Source organism: Rhea pennata, chromosome 5 (genome assembly GCF_028389875.1).
Source record: "Rhea pennata isolate bPtePen1 chromosome 5, bPtePen1.pri, whole genome shotgun sequence".
In the NCBI taxonomy this organism is placed as follows: Eukaryota; Metazoa; Chordata; class Aves; order Rheiformes; family Rheidae; genus Rhea; species Rhea pennata.
In genome coordinates, this window is record NC_084667.1 from 54350003 (window position 1) to 54367093 (window position 17091).

General features: G+C 43.5%; 1 protein-coding gene across 1 annotated transcript in view; it reads right to left on the bottom strand.

Annotated features, from left to right (window-relative positions):
* CLMN (calmin) overlaps positions 1–16511 on the bottom strand; it is a 77794-nt gene extending 61283 nt beyond the window's left edge. Inside the window, exon 1 of the mRNA XM_062577116.1 lies at positions 16430–16511. Coding sequence (XP_062433100.1) covers positions 16430–16511 — 82 coding nt within the window. The remainder of the gene's footprint in view (positions 1–16429) is intronic.
* Positions 16512–17091: the final 580 nt, after the last annotated feature.

Sequence of the window (17091 nt, forward strand, 5' to 3'; positions counted from 1 at the left end):
GCCTTGCTTCCACCACTCCAGCAGGACAGGGCTCTGTGCTCAGCTTTTCCAGCTAGACTGCTTCTCCGCCTATGTCTCCTGGCACAGCTTCCAGCTGCTGTGTCTGTGACTTAGCCTAGCTTCAAATACATTAATTCAGGTATAAAACACACGCTTGGACCGTCAATCCAACAGCAGCCTCCTTGCAGTTGTGCCTCCTGCATCCCTCGCCCCATCAGCCAGCCTCTCTGGCTGGTGCTGAGTCCCCTGGCACACTGGGCAGGATTAATGACACCAGCATCCAGAAGGGCTTGGTTAATCCACCTTCAAGAAAGTTAATTTGGATTAACTTTTGAGTGAAGTCATGTAGGTGCTTTCTAGGATGTTCCTTAGCTACATTATATCGAAGTGATGGTGGCTGGTAATTTTGGCCAGGCTCATTGCTCCATGGTACAGTAAATGAACGCTCAGTCTGTGTTTTAATAGTACCAGGCAGGTGGCAGCTGTTGTTTCTGAATGCCCAGCAGATTGCTGTGGCTCTTAGGACCCTCATCAGTGGAGGTACTGAATAGCTTTAAGATGTTATTGTTTGGCAACAAACTTTTTCTAACCTGTCTTTAAAAAAGGAAGTTTTATGTTGTGAGGAGACGAAAAGGCATTCCTATTCCCCTGCTCTGGGTGCTAGGCTGTCGAGTTTTTAAGTGAAGGGAAAAAAAGATATTATGTGATATTCAGAAAGAGTGTGCTAGAGAAATGGAATGCAGGGTACAGAATTAAATGTATAATTCATGGCTTGTGAGAGCCTTGAGGCAAGGCCTTTCGGACTTGCTAATTGTTTCTCTGAGAAGTAGGCCAGAAGCTGTAATAATGCCTCCTACACCTAGGCAAATACATGCATAAAGCAGTCTTAATATCCACATGGAGCTTCAACATCACTGCTGTTGCACAGATGTGCTGCTGGCATACCTGACCATATGCCAACCAAGCACAAGCACATGGGGTATCAGCCTGATCAAAGCATCTGCACTTAAATGCATGCACCACAAATGCAAAACACTGCAACTGTCTGTTTACAGTCTGAAACCATTCCAGGATATATTTCTGAATATTCCGGTTTGGGGGCTGCAGGCAGAAATATTTGTATAAATTGACTGCAGTCATGTTATGGCCCACTGAGGACCAGCATTATATGCTCAGTGCCATAGCATGTAGCTCTGCACATGTGAGACCACCAGAACTGAGTAGCTCTTCAGCTGCAGTGGCCTGATTTAGCACCACTGAGCTCAATGGCAAAACATTCAGTGGGTGCAAGATCGGATCCCAACTGAAGGCAATGATATTAATACGACAAGAAGGGAGGATGAAGGCAGGCATAACAATTTATACAGTTACAGAAGTTCGCTCATCTGCATAATTTAGAGGATTTAAGTCATAACCAAGCATCAAACTGTTCTTTAGTTTCCTATGCCATAACCACCTCCTTCTCCCAGTCCCCAACTAACACCCTTGTATTTTCTCATCTCAGCAAGTAAAAGCATAGGCTTTTGCCTACCTACTTCTTCCAGGTTCTCTAGTTTCAGAGTACACTATTCCAGCCAATTCTCTGGTAATGACCCACCGACTGCCACTAGCCACTGCTGCTTCTACTTTGTTAGACCCCCCCCCCCCCCCCCAAGAAGCTAGCCTCAAGGATCTTCAAGTGCTTTTTCTATTGCTGTTTTCAATTTGTTACAGAATCTGGTTAAGGTCATTCCCAGTGTCTTAAGAGAGCTGGACATGTGTTTAAAGCGGAAGGATCGGCTGTCTTCCTGCTCCTTCAGCTTCTCTCTTTCCCACGTTTGCTGAGATGCTGAAACAGCCCTCCTCTTGCTGTTCTGGTGCAACCACCTTCCCCTGCAGCCTCCTTGGACAAGCCTAATCCCTACACTGATACTCTGCTCCTCTTTTGGGAACACTTCAGAATTTCTTTTTAATCCCTCTTCTTCTCCCTGTTGTATTATTTACTGTTTATCAAAATTAACTTAAAAACTCATTAATGAAACGAAGATCATGATCTTCCATAAAGTAACTTATCTCAGGGGAGTTACAGAGGTAAAACTAGTAAAACTATTGGAAGCATAAGAAAACAGAATCTGTCCCTTAATTGTACAGCCCTAAATCATGTTATGCTCAAGAAGCTAGTAAAGGAGGTAAGATGATTAGAATGGTCATATTTTTACAGCAAATTTACAATATTTTCTTGAAGTTGTTCCATCTATTTCTCAGGGTCAAGAACATGAAAAAGTAGAAGGTCCCAGGAGAGGTGAGCAAAAAAAAGGCAGTCCCTAGTTTACATGGCTGCATCTGGAAACCATCAGCATTGGCTCATGAAACTTAGTAGTATAAATGAAGCTGTCAATTATATGATAAAGTTTCACAGCAAGTAAAACATCCTGTGAATGCATTTAAAATCATGTTCCAATGAAGAGAAAAACTGCCTTGCAACATATTCTGTATAAAAATCTTTAATGTTCATCTTTAATGAAACAGGCCTCACAATGAAGGCAGAATAATTTAAAGACTAGTTCAGAGGTCCATATAGAAGTAGAATGAAGCTGAGGATCCCAAGACTTAGACAAGGCTCAAATTACTAATTCCTAGGTCTGAAAGTAAAAATATCTCGAAGCTACTTTCTGTCTGAGGAGCAACACAACCAAACCCAAACCCAAACCAAGACGTAACCTGTTTAATGTGCAAGTCTCATCTATACCATTTTAACTTGACTGGTATTGTAACTGTCCTTTACACATTTTCAGAATAAGGTTTTGACACCTCTAATGAGCACACAAGGAGTTTACCATTACAAGGCTTTACAGCCCAAAAAAGCAAATTAAAGATCAAGCATTGGAAAGGGAAAATGAGAGGAATAGTAAAATGTCACTTAATCTTATGACTTTCACCTTTAATAACTTTAGATAGCTTCCACATTGGAAGTAAAGTAAATAAACATCAGCAGTAGTTTGGGGTAAAATTGAAAACTCCTTTTTAGTTTTACTTTGTTCTGTGACCTACCCATCTGATCAAATATCTACAAAAGTTACAAAAAGAGAATGGGTACACTGCAACTCTAACACAAAGGGCAATCTTTAGTATCATACCAAGAATACCACCAGAGATGGTGAATCAACATTTTTTAGAAAGATCCATGTGCTTCCACGTGAACGAGACATGAGCTCAGAAGACAGTATTGTGCACTGCCATCAGTATGTCAGAAGTGATCTGTTGTCCAAGACGGTATCAAAAATACTCCAAACTTTCTATATGCACAAAGCTTTAAATTAAAAAATGTTTTAATTGTTCAGAAAACATGCTGATTTCTCTGAGTGCTCCCAGTTCATTTTCCACTGCTGAATCTGCCCTGTATTTTGCTTGCATTGGTTTATCAAGGAGGATGTATATTTGTTCAAAAACCTCAAAAGATAGAGCTGGGGAGCAGTAGCACAGGAAGAGTAGCTGTACCAAATGGTCATATTCCTAAAGTGCAGAGAAATAGTAACGGGGGAAAAAAAGAGCTACATTGCACTCCCCTGGCTGATATAGCAGCAAAGTCTTCAGAAGAAAAATGGTCTCTGGAAGGCACGTCCACAGACCTGCACGCAGGACGGCGCTGATGCACAACTGAGAACAAACTACGCGATCTGTGTTCATACGGTAGAAATAGCTCAGACGCACCCCGGGAGTGGTGGCTGCTTCTGCTTCAGATCAGGTTTAACTCTGTGAGGGGGGTTACCCCTTCTGGAGCCGGAGCAACAGGACCTTACGCCAGCTGACAAAGTCCCCTTTTTAAAACACTTTTACTTTTGATGGGAAGCTGAAAATCTTCATAAAAAGCTCCCAGTGAAATAATTGCTTTCTTTTCACTTCAACCCAGTAGACTCCCACAGATTTTATTGTATTTTATCTCTTTTAAGTGAATTGTACAGCTTCTCTTAAAAGGCTCACCTTTAAAAAAGCAGCCTAGAAAATACTACTCTAAATTTGACATAATTTCCCCTATGTTTCAAAGCCAGGGAAGGGCTTTTCTGAAAGAAGATAACACCTTTTCTACTCAAGTAGACTGAAAATCTGCTGCAGAAAAAAACACACAAAAAGAAAGAAAGGAAAAAGAAAGGAATAAACTGCTGGCAAAGTGTGTGGGTGGAGGGATTCTGTCTTTAATCTGACAGGTGTATGTCAGCACTTCTCTTATACACATACCTATAAGGGATCTATTTGTTTTTTTCCTTTCATTGCTATAGGCTTATATCGTTTTCTAATTATACCACTTATTTTGGGGTTAGCTTCCTGCCAGTCTCTTCATGACGTCCAAAAAGCTAACAATTATAATACAAGAAAAGCATAAGCCTTTTTTTTATCATCACTTTTGCCCTTCTAAGCCCCTAAACAAATTCTTTTTGAAATCAAAAAAATAATATCGTCAACCATGCAACAGACTACGTGGTCCAAAAAGTGATTTACACACTGGTAACTAGGGAGCAGGCAGAGGAGGCGGCTGCTCAGCTGATGGATATAAATAGTAAAATCCTAGTCAACAGGATATTATTGTTCTTTGGGGTTCCCAAAGAAGACTTAAGCAATGGATCAGCTCCTACGCACACGCAGAGCCCAAGTCAGGGCCAGTGTGCAATGAGGAGGTAGTGCAGGACCATGAAGGACTCAAGGCTATTTCTAAATTACCAGGTCTGAACACTTCTGATGTTCCAGTGGGATGAGAGACTGCAAAAATGAAGGGAAAGCACTCAGCAAAACACCTGTCATTTATTCCTTTACCTATCAGTAATTCACCTCTGAAAAACACGAGGTTAAATAGCAGTGCTTTCCCCTATACAGGCCTTGGGATAGGGATCCACCAACTAACACCAAAGAACTTGAGAAACTGAGAAAAGAAACAGAAGATAAAAAGAAGTCTTCCAGAATCAGGTCAGAATGACTTATTTATCAAGCTGTGGTTCCACAAGACTCCAGCAACAGTGAAGGCACCTTATGGTCTCAGGTATTGCAAAGGTTCCACTATAAACCACCGTTCAAGGTGAGGCAATTAATTAACTTGCCTCATCCCTCTACGGCTTTACAGAAAAAAAAAAAAATCTGAGTGCTGTCCTATTTCTGATCTTGCTTCTGTTAACTCCTGGACTTCTCTCGCAGAACATCTCCTTGAGACATTATAATCATCCAGGGCAGACAAACATCTTTAGATGATCTCTCAGCATTTGGGCAGGATTAATACGTCTCAGCCGTGCCCTAAGCAAGCTCTCCTTTGGTCTTCATCTCTACATCCCCCTGAGCTCTTTCAGACGTTTTCAGACAAAGGAGACAGGGTTTGGGGCCACTTGGATATAGTACCACTCTCTGTTAAAATAACATTTGGATGATTCTGAGAACTGTACTTAAGAGTATGACTTGACAGCAAGTCCAGCCTGGGATAAAATATGATGCCACCCATTCATGCATGCAAATGGAAAGCTTTTATTATGTAAGAAGTTACTGTCCCTGGAGATGTTGACCATGAAGTATAATTATCTGGATTCTAGTAGCAAATTTCCTTCCTTCCCCAGCTCTACTTTATCCCCTTTCTAGCAATACGTATGCAAACCAAAGCAAACCGAACTCCTGGAATAAACTCAAGGAAACAAAACTACAGTAAGAAGAGGCAGAGGGGGCCCAGATAATTCTGAACTTGACAAACCTAAATCCAAAGCTCCTGGAGGAAAAAGGTTTTACCTGAAGATGATAAAATTGTAACTCATACAGATGATCACCTTGAGATTTCAGAAAATACTTCTTCACAAGCAGGAATATGTAAAAGACAAAAGGTTGATTCCATTCCATCGTTTGTTCTACTTTCACACACACACACACGAAAAAGCCAAAATGAAAGCTATTTGGTGCCGGTTAGCCTTTACCAACCAACCTGGTACACTAGAGAGAACGCCAATAAGCATGAGCAAATTGAAGATGGAGAGTTCCTGCCCCCAAACAAGGGAACTGCATGTGCTGGATTGAAAGGCCAGCTGGGAGGTTAATGTGAATTAGCAAGTTCTGAAAGTTTAGGGTAGACCAAGAAATATATATGTATTACAATTCATGTAAATTGTTAGATACCACGTTAGATGGTGAAGAGGCGAAAAGAAAAAGGCATGAAGAGAGGAAACAGGTCAGGTAGCTGAAATGGTCGCTTTGGAATGAGAAGATCAAGGCTCAAAGCCTGCCCCACCAGAACATACCATGTTCACATACAAAAGCTATGTCATAAGGTTATCCAAATAACTTTAAAATGAGTCCTTTTTAACATGCTTTTGTTACCCAACTTCAAAATAGGGATGTCATCTAGATAAACACATCAAAACTATGGGACCTTCAAACACTACAGAAACAGAAATAATTCTGTTAGAATGTAGTAAGAACAATTTGAATTTTAGTCAAGACAAACCCAAAGCAGTGGGAAAGCAAGCCTGCAGGCATCAATATTACTATCTGAGTACCAGTACTCAAGCTTGGACCCTCTGTGTAAAACCACAATTATTAAATGCTCCTTCCGCCTCCCTACCAGTCCTATCATTCTGTAAGAATGCAGCATGTGCAAGAACATACACGCAAAACAGCATCTGCAAGCCAAAATGAATCTTCTTGTCATGTGGAAATCATGTTAGCACATTATGCTGTGTTTTCCATGCAGTTCCTGAGAGGAGGCCTGTGTTTAGGCTCCAAATCTGATCATTACTGTGATAAACGAAATGAGCGGAAACTCTGGCTTGTATAGCCTGAACGGCAGCAGCTCTGCAGCCAGTCATTGCTCTAAGTTTTGGTTCGCTAGTGAAATGAGAATACAAGAGGTCAAGTGAACATATTAAGTTTATAATTAAGGGTCTGAATGACAAAGCTGTCTACTGGCTTGAGTGACATGAAGTAGCGCTCTCCTCTGAGCTTGCTGTCGCTGTGTAGACCACCTCTCCAACTGGCTTTCATCCTCCGTACTAGCATAAAAGTGAAGGATGGAGTATACCTGAAAAAAAAATTTTGCTTTAGACCCAGCTGTGGGAGAGTCAACGACACATTGTTTAAACCCACCCCCAAAATTAAAGGAAGAGTCAAGGGCTTCAAAGGCACTCACGATCTGACAAGAAAGCAAAACCTAAATATAACTGGCTGTGTTCCTTAGTTTCAAAACAGTCTTGTGAAAAGCAGTGGTATCAGCTTTCCAGACCTCAAGGTTATATCTCCCAACACCTGAGGTCTTGGTCCCATCCGGGACGAGACAGGAAGCATATGTTGTCCTTCTTCTGTAGACACAGGCTACCATCTCCAGGGTCACAATTGTTTCCTGACTTAAGAGTAGTCAAACTAGTGCAATCTTGAGGGTCTCAAATTAAAACAAACTCATTAAAATAAACTCAGTGATACTGTCTATTGCAGCACTACTGATGAAGGATTTTATAGCTTTGCTTAGTTGTACTGGCAACCAAAACATGGTGCTTCCTTTTGATACACACAATTTTTGAAGACAATTAGCTCTCCTATCCTTTTTGATCCTTTTGATAAACATGTTTTAAAGTTTTGAAAGGCCAACAGTAAATACATCAAACAGACTGTCTACCTTCAAAAGAAGAAATGTAGCTTACCCAGCAAAAATTCACCCACAGTCTTCTTTCAGCCAAGGTCAATAATTGTATTAACTTCTGTGAGAAGCCTGCGAAAAAGTTCTTTCTACTAACATTAAATCCTTTAAAAACTTTATAACGTGGAGAAAAGGAAGAACACGTGCAAGAGTCCCTGTAACTTTAAATCACTCCTTGTCCTGTCTTCAGAGAGATCTTTGAAGAAAAAATAATAATCAGAGAGCAACAGGAACTAAATGTTGTTCAGTGGCATTAATCACCAAGGACAGGAAGGCCCCTGCCCGGCCGGGGGATTTTGAGAACAAGGGCAGACACCAAAAGCTTTGCCAACTACACTGAAAAATAACCACAGAAATCGTACAGGATTTTTGACAGAATTAGGCCTATTAAGTACCTGGTTGAAAAGGTAGAGTTGATGGCGTGAAATCTATCTTACCACACTGTCGCCAGAAGCTATGCCCCGTTAACAGAGGATATTCCACTAAATAAACCTTCAAGGCTATATTCCACCCTGCTTACTCACAAAACACTCAAGCAAGGACACTTAACAGCTCTGCTTGCATCTCCAGATCATTATAAAAATGTATTATATAACCTTCACATGGTCTCTATGAGCGTGAAAGCATCCTTTTCAAATGATACTTTCAATGACCAGAGCCCCACAACAAATAAAGCTGGAATCTGGGTAAGGTTCAGACAAGTTTTTTTCATTTCTTGGCCTATGATTAGTCAAAATACAATGCTATATTTTAGAAGAGCAAATATTACTTTGGATATATACCCTAAACTAGAGGTGCTTAGAAAGACTGCTTATGAAAGTACCTTTATCTCTAGAAGCCAATGAGCTTAGTAGGCTTTCTCTGCCCTCTGAGTCCTTGTTCTCATTCGGGCAGTATTTTTATGATTCACTGATTTTAAGCATTACACCGAGGCGCTGGCTGCAGTCCCTCCGGAGCTCTCCCTAGACGGGGAGCACCGTGCTGCCGGGATCAGCGCAGACGGGTCTGGGCTTCTGCTTTTCAGTGCCTCTTCCCCATTTGCCCACTTTTGATTGCCTTGTTGCTCTCCCTGGGCAGAAAGCCCAGACCGATTTATGTTTCCTTCCTCATATATATATCCCAGACACTGCTTCTGAAGTGGGCATTTCATACCATGTTATTTATAAATACGTTATATATTTATTACCTTATAACTTGAGTTTGTGTTTATAATGAGTATCAGCAAGAGCCAGAAAGCTTTAACCCTGTGTCCAGAAGCAGTCAAACGAAGGATCAGTTTCTAGCAGTTATCCTCATTGATGCTGCTTTTATTTGCCCCAGTGCCTGGACTCTCCTGTCCTTCCCATTTTTCACTGAGCCAAGGGAAGGATAAACAGCCCTTGGTTGTGAACTACAGTAACTATAAAAAACCTCCATAAAAAGCCTACTGATATACATCGGGGTTTCTTTGCAAAGATTAAAATGAAACTGCAATGCACTTATATCTAACCAGTAGTGCACAACAAAAAGGCAGGCCATGCACGTAACCCATCGCAACCCAGAGCTTCAGCTGAAGACCCCTGAGAGGGACAGAAGTTGAAGCTGAGATAGAGGTAAGAATAATATATGGGCACCTGGTCATTAAAGTGTTTGTTGTACTGTTATTTGGCTTTTCAAGGAAAAGGCTGGAAAAACAGGCTGGAAGAATAAAAACATGGCTCCACATAAATACTTGAGAGTCATGAGACAAGTAACCTGCCACGTGACCATTAACAGCGATAGTAAAGCTGGGTGGGGAGGAAATAAGTGCATGTAGGCAGTTTATTTGATGTTCATTCTCCCCTGCAAATACTCTCTTCTTGGCGTAACATACAAAATACCTTCTTTTAAGGATTTCTTGTTAACCAGAGACTGCAACAACTCCTCCACAGTAAACAACAGCTCCTTAAGCGAGTCCCAGCCTCCCCAAGGCAGGATCCAGGTGACAGACCCAAATTTTAGCTCCATGTGAGCATGGCTAAAATGGGATCCCCTGCTCTGGTGCATCCAGTTTACCACCACCAGACAAGATTTGGTCTTGTACTTAAAATCCCTGTGCATTTTAAAATTGGATCTGGTTGGGCAAGCTGCTGGGTACGGGCAGAGCATCATGGACGGATTTCAGCGGGCCTCCGGACACGCTCGTATGCACCGAGCAGTACCGGAGCGAGCAAGGATTTGCACTGTCGGACTGGGGTCTGAATCACATGCAAATCCAACCAACTGTGCTTGCTTTAATGGACGTGGAGCAGTACAGGAGACTCGTGTGCCCAGCTCGGTACTCAAAATGCCCTCATTCCCAGTGCTAATTAGGACAGGATTAAGATCCAAAGGGATCCATCCTTTAAAGATACAAGGACTGGAATATAAATATTTCTATTTGAAATTAATCTTGTGCCACATATTTTGTGATTTTTTTTTTTTTATAAAAAAGAATTATATCATGAAAACAGAAAAACACAAAAATTGTCATAATGAAGCAAATCAACAAGACTGATCTAGAAGGATCTTATTTCTGACTATGGACAGTAAAAGACGCTAAGGTAAAAAAAAAAATAAAACAAGGTAACTCATTGTTCATAGATTCTCTGGGTCTGAAGAATACTGATACATGTCAAGAGTAACTTCCAAGGTACTGCAACACAAAGTATGTTTTTACATGTCAGAATTAGTCAAAAATAAAGAGCATCCCTCTATGTAATATATTACTTTAACAATGATGTCTGAATCATGCCATCAAATTAGGTAGCTGATATAGCGATTACATTATCTTTAAAGTGTTACCAGTAACATCTTTTTAGATTCAACGCGTTTTCTGGTGGTAGGACCAGAAATCCTCTCTGCCTGCAGGTTACGTGTCCATAGGCGTTCGTTCTGCAGGTGTCAGGCTGTTGGTATGATGAGCTTCCTTGGAAGATGCGGATTTAAAGTTGTGACTGTGGCTACAGCTACAATCTCGAACTACAGCTAAAATGTAGCTCAGCTGTTTGCATGGAAATAGGCACCAATTACAGAGAAGGAAAATCTATCCTGCAATTCCACTGATCATTGCAGTAACCTACCGCCCCTGTACTTAAGTGGGAAGAGATAAAAATAGAATAGCAGGTAGAGAGAATGTAGAAAAAGACCGTTATTTCTCAAAATGTTCTGTGATGCCATTTACCATATCAGCATTGACACAGATGCAACTAATTATCTGGTAATTTCTTCTCCTGAATACATAATTTTGAGACTCTTTTTGACTTCTATATGACAGATAATATTTGGCTCTTCCCCTTTTGATCCCTCTGTCCTTAACAATTATTCTGCAACAACAGTACGTTTAAACAGCACAGGACATAACAAAATCAGTGTTTACATGGACACTGACAAGCCACAAGGCCCACAGTTGCTTCTTCTATCCCAATAGGAAGCTGTCTTTAAAAAGAAGAAAGGAAGCAAAGTCATTCCTTTGTAGTATTTTCAAAGCAAACTCTACAAATATCAAGGATGTTAGTGAAATAACCTTCAAATCATCTTTAGGAGAAAACAAATAGATTATATTTCTGTCCTAGCTGACTGGAAATATAATAAATAAGCAGGAGAAACTATTAGAAGTACATTACACTTTTAAATTGGTATTAGTTTTAATTGTGCATTTGGAAGATTGTCGTTTTTTAACTAATGCTCTCCATTTAATTCCAGGCAAGTGATGAAGTCTGAGACCTCACCAGCTCTTGCAAGTAACGCTGAGGCTGCTCAGCCCTTGAACGGCAACTTGCCAGGAAAAGAAACAAAATGCGATGTTGGTGAGTGATAGCAGCAGATTAATCCCATGCCTCAAGTTAGCTCCATGCTTGGAGAATCACAGGCTATACCAGAATAGTCTCTCTTGCGAAGGAGTGTAAATGTAGCCGGTGCTAGCGTTCATTTGGCCATGGAGCTGTTGGGCATGATTTGAATTTGGTGCAATTTCATTCATGCAATGGGACAGACAGCCCCAACTTCTAGTTTGTTAGGGAAATTAGGCATTGACCTTGTTAACACCGTCTGCTACAACATGCAATCAGTACTTTCTCTTACCTCCCACTGTTTCATTATTTCATTGCCAGTGCTTCCTACTTTTCGGGCAAGTAAGTCTTCCTTTACTGTCATTGCTGACAAATACGTCATTAAATTGCCATTACAGAGACCAGCCACACCAGAATAATTATGTTTCCAGCATTATTTTTGCTTTCTTATCCCTGGATCTGAATCGTTATGTTGGGGTTTCACATTTATAACTCCCAGGCCTACTTAACTTCATTTTTATATGGAATAATATTACTCTGTGGTTCTACAGTGTTTCATCCAAGTTTCTCCAGGCAAATTAATCTTTCCAAATGCTACAAGGAGCTCCACTGAAATTAACATGTCTATGGGCAGAATAAATACAGGAACAAGGTACAGAAGAGTGAAAATAATGAGCAGTTGTAGCACCTTACTTTTGTCAGAACGAATTGACATATTAAAAAAAAATTCCTTCTATTTGTAAAATTTTCATTTGTTTGAAAGGCATGTCGAACTACACTAAAAAAGTTGAATGCTGCTGTATCCTGTAATTAAAAAATAATATTTGCACCTATGGATTTCTGTGGGTTCTGGATAAAAGAGTAGCAAAACAAGATAAAGAGTATGGGACTTCTGATTCCTTGCCTAGTCTTCCAATTAATGAACCAGACTTCTACCATCCCACTGTATATTGTTATAAATATAAGAAATGAAATTCAAATCAGAATTACTTTAAAATGGCAGTGATAGCACTCATTTCTCAGAGATGAACAAATCTTCCAACTATAAAAGTATTCATCTCTTTTCATCCTTTATTCCAAGGAATGGAAGGAAAGATATGTACTACTAAATATACATTCAGACTACTGCAAAGTACTGAATTCAGGACAAAAATATCATCTAAAACAGAATAATTCCTGCTGGGGATGTTGCCTCTTTCCAGTGAGTGCAATTCACCACATAAGAAAGTGTATTTTTGATGATCCTAAATCAAGCTTCCAGTAGGGAAGATTTTAAAATATTCTTGTGTTGTAACAAAATGTTCCTGCTGGTGTTATAATGAAAGAAAGAAAAAAAAAAAAAGAAAAAGAAAAACCTCCTCCTGGCAGGAAATTAATTATTGAACATTCCAGTGCTTGATGATGCGCTCCTACATTCTGTGCAGTCTTTCCATTTTTCTCTCTCAAAATGCAGCGAAATTCATTACGGAGAATATGGCAAAACAACAGAGCTCCAGAAAACCAGCTTATCAAATGCATTTAGAAACCAGAAACAGAAGTGGAGCGAGGAATGTGGTTTGTGTGTCATCACACCTGGCGCCCATTCCCTTTCTGCATCCCCCTCTCCTCTTCTCCATCACGTTGCCACTTCTGCTTCTATGCCCTGAAATCACTTCTGTCTCAGAGGGAAGCTGTTCTGGCCTTTAGCATCGCTTACCTGCAACAGCTTTGAACTATCACTTCCTTCACTGAAAAATAAACTGGAGATTTCCATTTCTTAAGGAAAAGGCAAAGTAAAAGCCAGTCACCATGTGCCCGTGTGTAAACATTCAGCTACAGTTCCATTTTTAAAACCACCTTTTTTTTTTCCTCATGTCCAGCCAGTTTAGCAAACTTCACCAATGGCTGTCAGTTTTAGTCTTCCTGTGAAAAAGCTGGAAAAAAAAATGTGCCTGCCGTAAGTTCACCAATCGGTTTGATGTTCGAATATATAGTTACTGAACCTGAACCTGCATCCTGCATATTCATCTCAAAAAATACGGAATTCAGCGGGGTTATACCACTGCCAGAAGCACACCATGAAAGCAGACATTTCCAGGAGCTGGCATCCTGGATCCTCAAGTGGTACTTTTTCAAACTACCAAACTACAGAGGGAACATGTAACAGACTGAAACCACAGATGCCAGCTGCAGGTAGTGTTTTACGTGATCAGTACTCCGTAGCTTGTTTGGGACATGATGAAGAACTTTTCATGATAAATGAATAATTTTGGCTTTTAAGAAAAAAGACAGTGAGAGTATGGGAAACTACTAGAGCAGATGGCCGTATGATGCCTGCAGAAACTTTCATACCAGGTAGGCTGCTGAGGCACCAGCGGTACCGTTTCTCATGGGCATCGCCACTGTCTCGTGGGGCTTATCAACCTCACGCTCTTCCCTCAGCTGCCAGGCAGCATGGCTGGGACACAGCCCGACAGGAATACCACTCTGGCTTCCAGACCAGAAATAGCTTGTATTTGGCTAGTTCAGTGCACCAGCAGAGCAAGAGAGTCAGTCTCCATTCCTACATGCAGACGTGCCAGTGTTTTCATGTGTTGTTCATATCTGCAAACACTTAGCCGCTGCCCACCACCCTCCCCTCAGAACATACTCCAATGCATCCGAGACACCTCTCAGTTCCTTATTCGCACAAGTGGTCCCAGCCATGAGATGCATCTTCACAGCTGCAAAATCTTCCCTTGAAAGGAAGCACTCTGGAATAAGACAAAACATCATCTTCCTAGCATCTCCCTAAACACAGAGGTACTCGCAAGAGTGACAGCAGCAGAGCAGGAGCAGGAGCAGGAGGTGCGGCAGGAGACCAGCAGTTGCCCTTGCCACGGGGGCCCTCTGTGAGGCCCAGAGGAGCAAGGTCCTGCAAGAGCTCTGCTGGTGCTGGTGGAAATCCTGCATCATCCTCAGCTATTTTTTCATCCTAGCCTCATGGCTTTCCTGCACATCAAAGCTGTTATTGATTCTGCAACTGATACACAGCAATACTAGTGGTGACTCAGATCACATTGTTCTGAGAAACTTAATTTTGCATTATAAAACAGAAGCAAGTTTCATTTCTTCGCTACATATGAACATAAAAGCATATGTTGGCATTTTATAAGAAACTATACTGAAGAGAAGCGCCATGCTTTGCCACTGAGCCCTTGCATCACAAAGTCACACACTCGCCTGAGTATCAGACTCACCATCTGTAAAATGTTTTTCACTTCAAGAAGATAATGTGAGATCTAGGTGTTAAAAATCATATATACTGTAAGCAATAGCTATTATCACTTACTTTGGAGCAGCACTTTAGAACAAAAATCTTTTTTCTCCCCTGAAATAGCCTGCACAAGGCATAAAACTTCTTAAAAACCTATGTAATAGCACGAACCAGGTGACATCTAATACACCTCTTAAAAATTCTTCTTGTATTTTAAAAAGACAGGGGAAGGTTTTTCCTGAGCACAATGTTATTCTGAGGAATTTGCCCTGTAGGATGACATTCTCCCGCAGAATTATAGGAATTCTGGAGAAGGCTGTGTGCATCTGTATAAATGCATCTTAAGTTCCAGAGAGGGAAAAGAGTTTAACTCCTTCTTACACAAATGATTGAAAGGCAAAGTGAAAAACAATAGATTATTCTTTCGAAGAATAAGTTTCTTTTCTATTGCCTCTCAAAACAAACACCCATGAATTTAAGATTAACCCTTTTTAATCACTACAGCGTTGAGCAACAGGAGATTAGATGCAGGCCATCCATGCTAACGTACAGAATCAAAACAGATGGGGCCAGGAGTCAGAGAAATGCAGACTTAGGTATAATGAGAGTCTATCAAAACAAGAGGGGAGTCCAATCCAAACTCGCCAGCCCTGACTCCAATCAGACTCTGATTTTTGGAGGTTATGAAGATACAGGTCAAAATGTTGTGGAATGAGTCCATCTGCATTAACTACATTAACATGACATCAGAGCTGAAAGAAGGGCTAATTTGGATCCCTTTTCAGATAAATTATACATGTTCTATAAACAAACCAGGCCAAAACTAATTTCCAGCGACTGCGCTGTCTCTTCCAGTAATCAGTGCTTTAATATCATTATGCATAAACAGGAAGAGATGATGTTCTGTAACTCAAGACCATTATTTTTATGGGACGTGGAGATACATGGCAGTACTATGCAAATTGTTGATTAAGAAGATTGGTATGCTACATTAAACAAACAGTTTTTCCATGCCTACGAACCAAGCAAGGCTGCTTTTTACTGTTACAGTAGCTCTTGTTGTCCTTGCCAATCACGACGAGTTACTTGTAGGGGGCAAACATAACTTCGAAGCTACTCTGATACTGATGCTGAACTACATTCAGACCTAGACATTTGCATCCTTTGCACCAACACAGCCCATGGCGGAACAGGGCAGTATCTTGTAGATGATTTATCCAAAAGCTCTCCCCATGTTTATTCTACAGATGCATATGAGAAGGTACATTAAATTAAGCACCGGGATAGCCCTCAGCTTCCTTTCAAACGGCAGTACAGGGAGCCAGAGCCGAGAATCTCCCCACCTTTACGTCGGCGTGATGGGGCAGACTCTGGCTCAGAGTTTGTGGGCACCTCTGCCGGGCTCCCCTCAGACAGGAGCCCCCGCTGCCCGTACCCCGGCAGGCAGGGGAGGCCTGGCACTGCTTTCCGTGCACACCGCAACCGGCGACCAAAAAGTGCCCGGCCTGGAGGCCCGTTGCGGACCCTTCCCCTGAGCGGGCGCGGGCATGGCCCCGGCAGGCGGCAGCCCCTCCTCGGGCTCCGGGGGCAGCGGCGCCGGCGCCGCGCCCCGCCGGCTCCCCGCACGCGGGGCTCCTTCGCCCACGTCGCGGGTGGGGTGGGGGGCAAACACGGCGCCCGCCGCCCGCCGCCGCCGCGGCGCCGCCCGGCCCCTCCCGGGGTCACCTGCAACCCGCGCCGCGGGGCCGCGGGGGGCGGCCGGGGCCTCCCTACCCTGCAGGTTCTGCACGCGGATGTCGCTGATGTGCCCGATGAGCTCCTCGCGCTGGAACCAGTCCCACTCGTGCCCGGCCATGGGGCCGCGCGGGGCGGCGCGCAGCGGGGCGCGCCGCCGCCGCCGCCCGCAGCCGCACCGGCACCGACGGCGGGCGCGCAGCGGAGCGCGGCGCGGAGGAGCGGCGCGGCGCGGCGCGGAGCGGAGCGGAGCAGCGCGGCGCGGGGGGGCGGCCCCTCTCCGCGCCGCGCCCCGTCCCGCCCCGCGGCCCTCCCTCGCCGGGGGCGGCGGAGCGGGGCGGAGCGGGGCCGGCGGCGGCGGCGGCGGGGAGCTCCCCGCCTCCCGCCTCCGCGGACGGGACCCCCGGCCACCCGCCGCGCCGCTCCCGGCCCGGGCGGTGCCTCCGCCGCCGCCCGCCCCGTCCGCGCCCCGCGGCCGCAGCGCCCTCGCGCAGCGCGGGGCTCCGCGCCCGGCGGCAGCCGCGAGCACCCGGCTCTGCCCCCTCGCCCCCGGCTGCCGTCGGCGCTGCGAATACATAACGAGGGTTGGCGGGCGGGGGCGGCGGAGCGGGGGCGCCGCTGGCCGATCTCCGCGGCGGGGCCGGGCCCGGGCCCCGGCGAGGGGCGGCGCGGCGCCCCCGCGGTGAGGGCGCGCGAGCGAG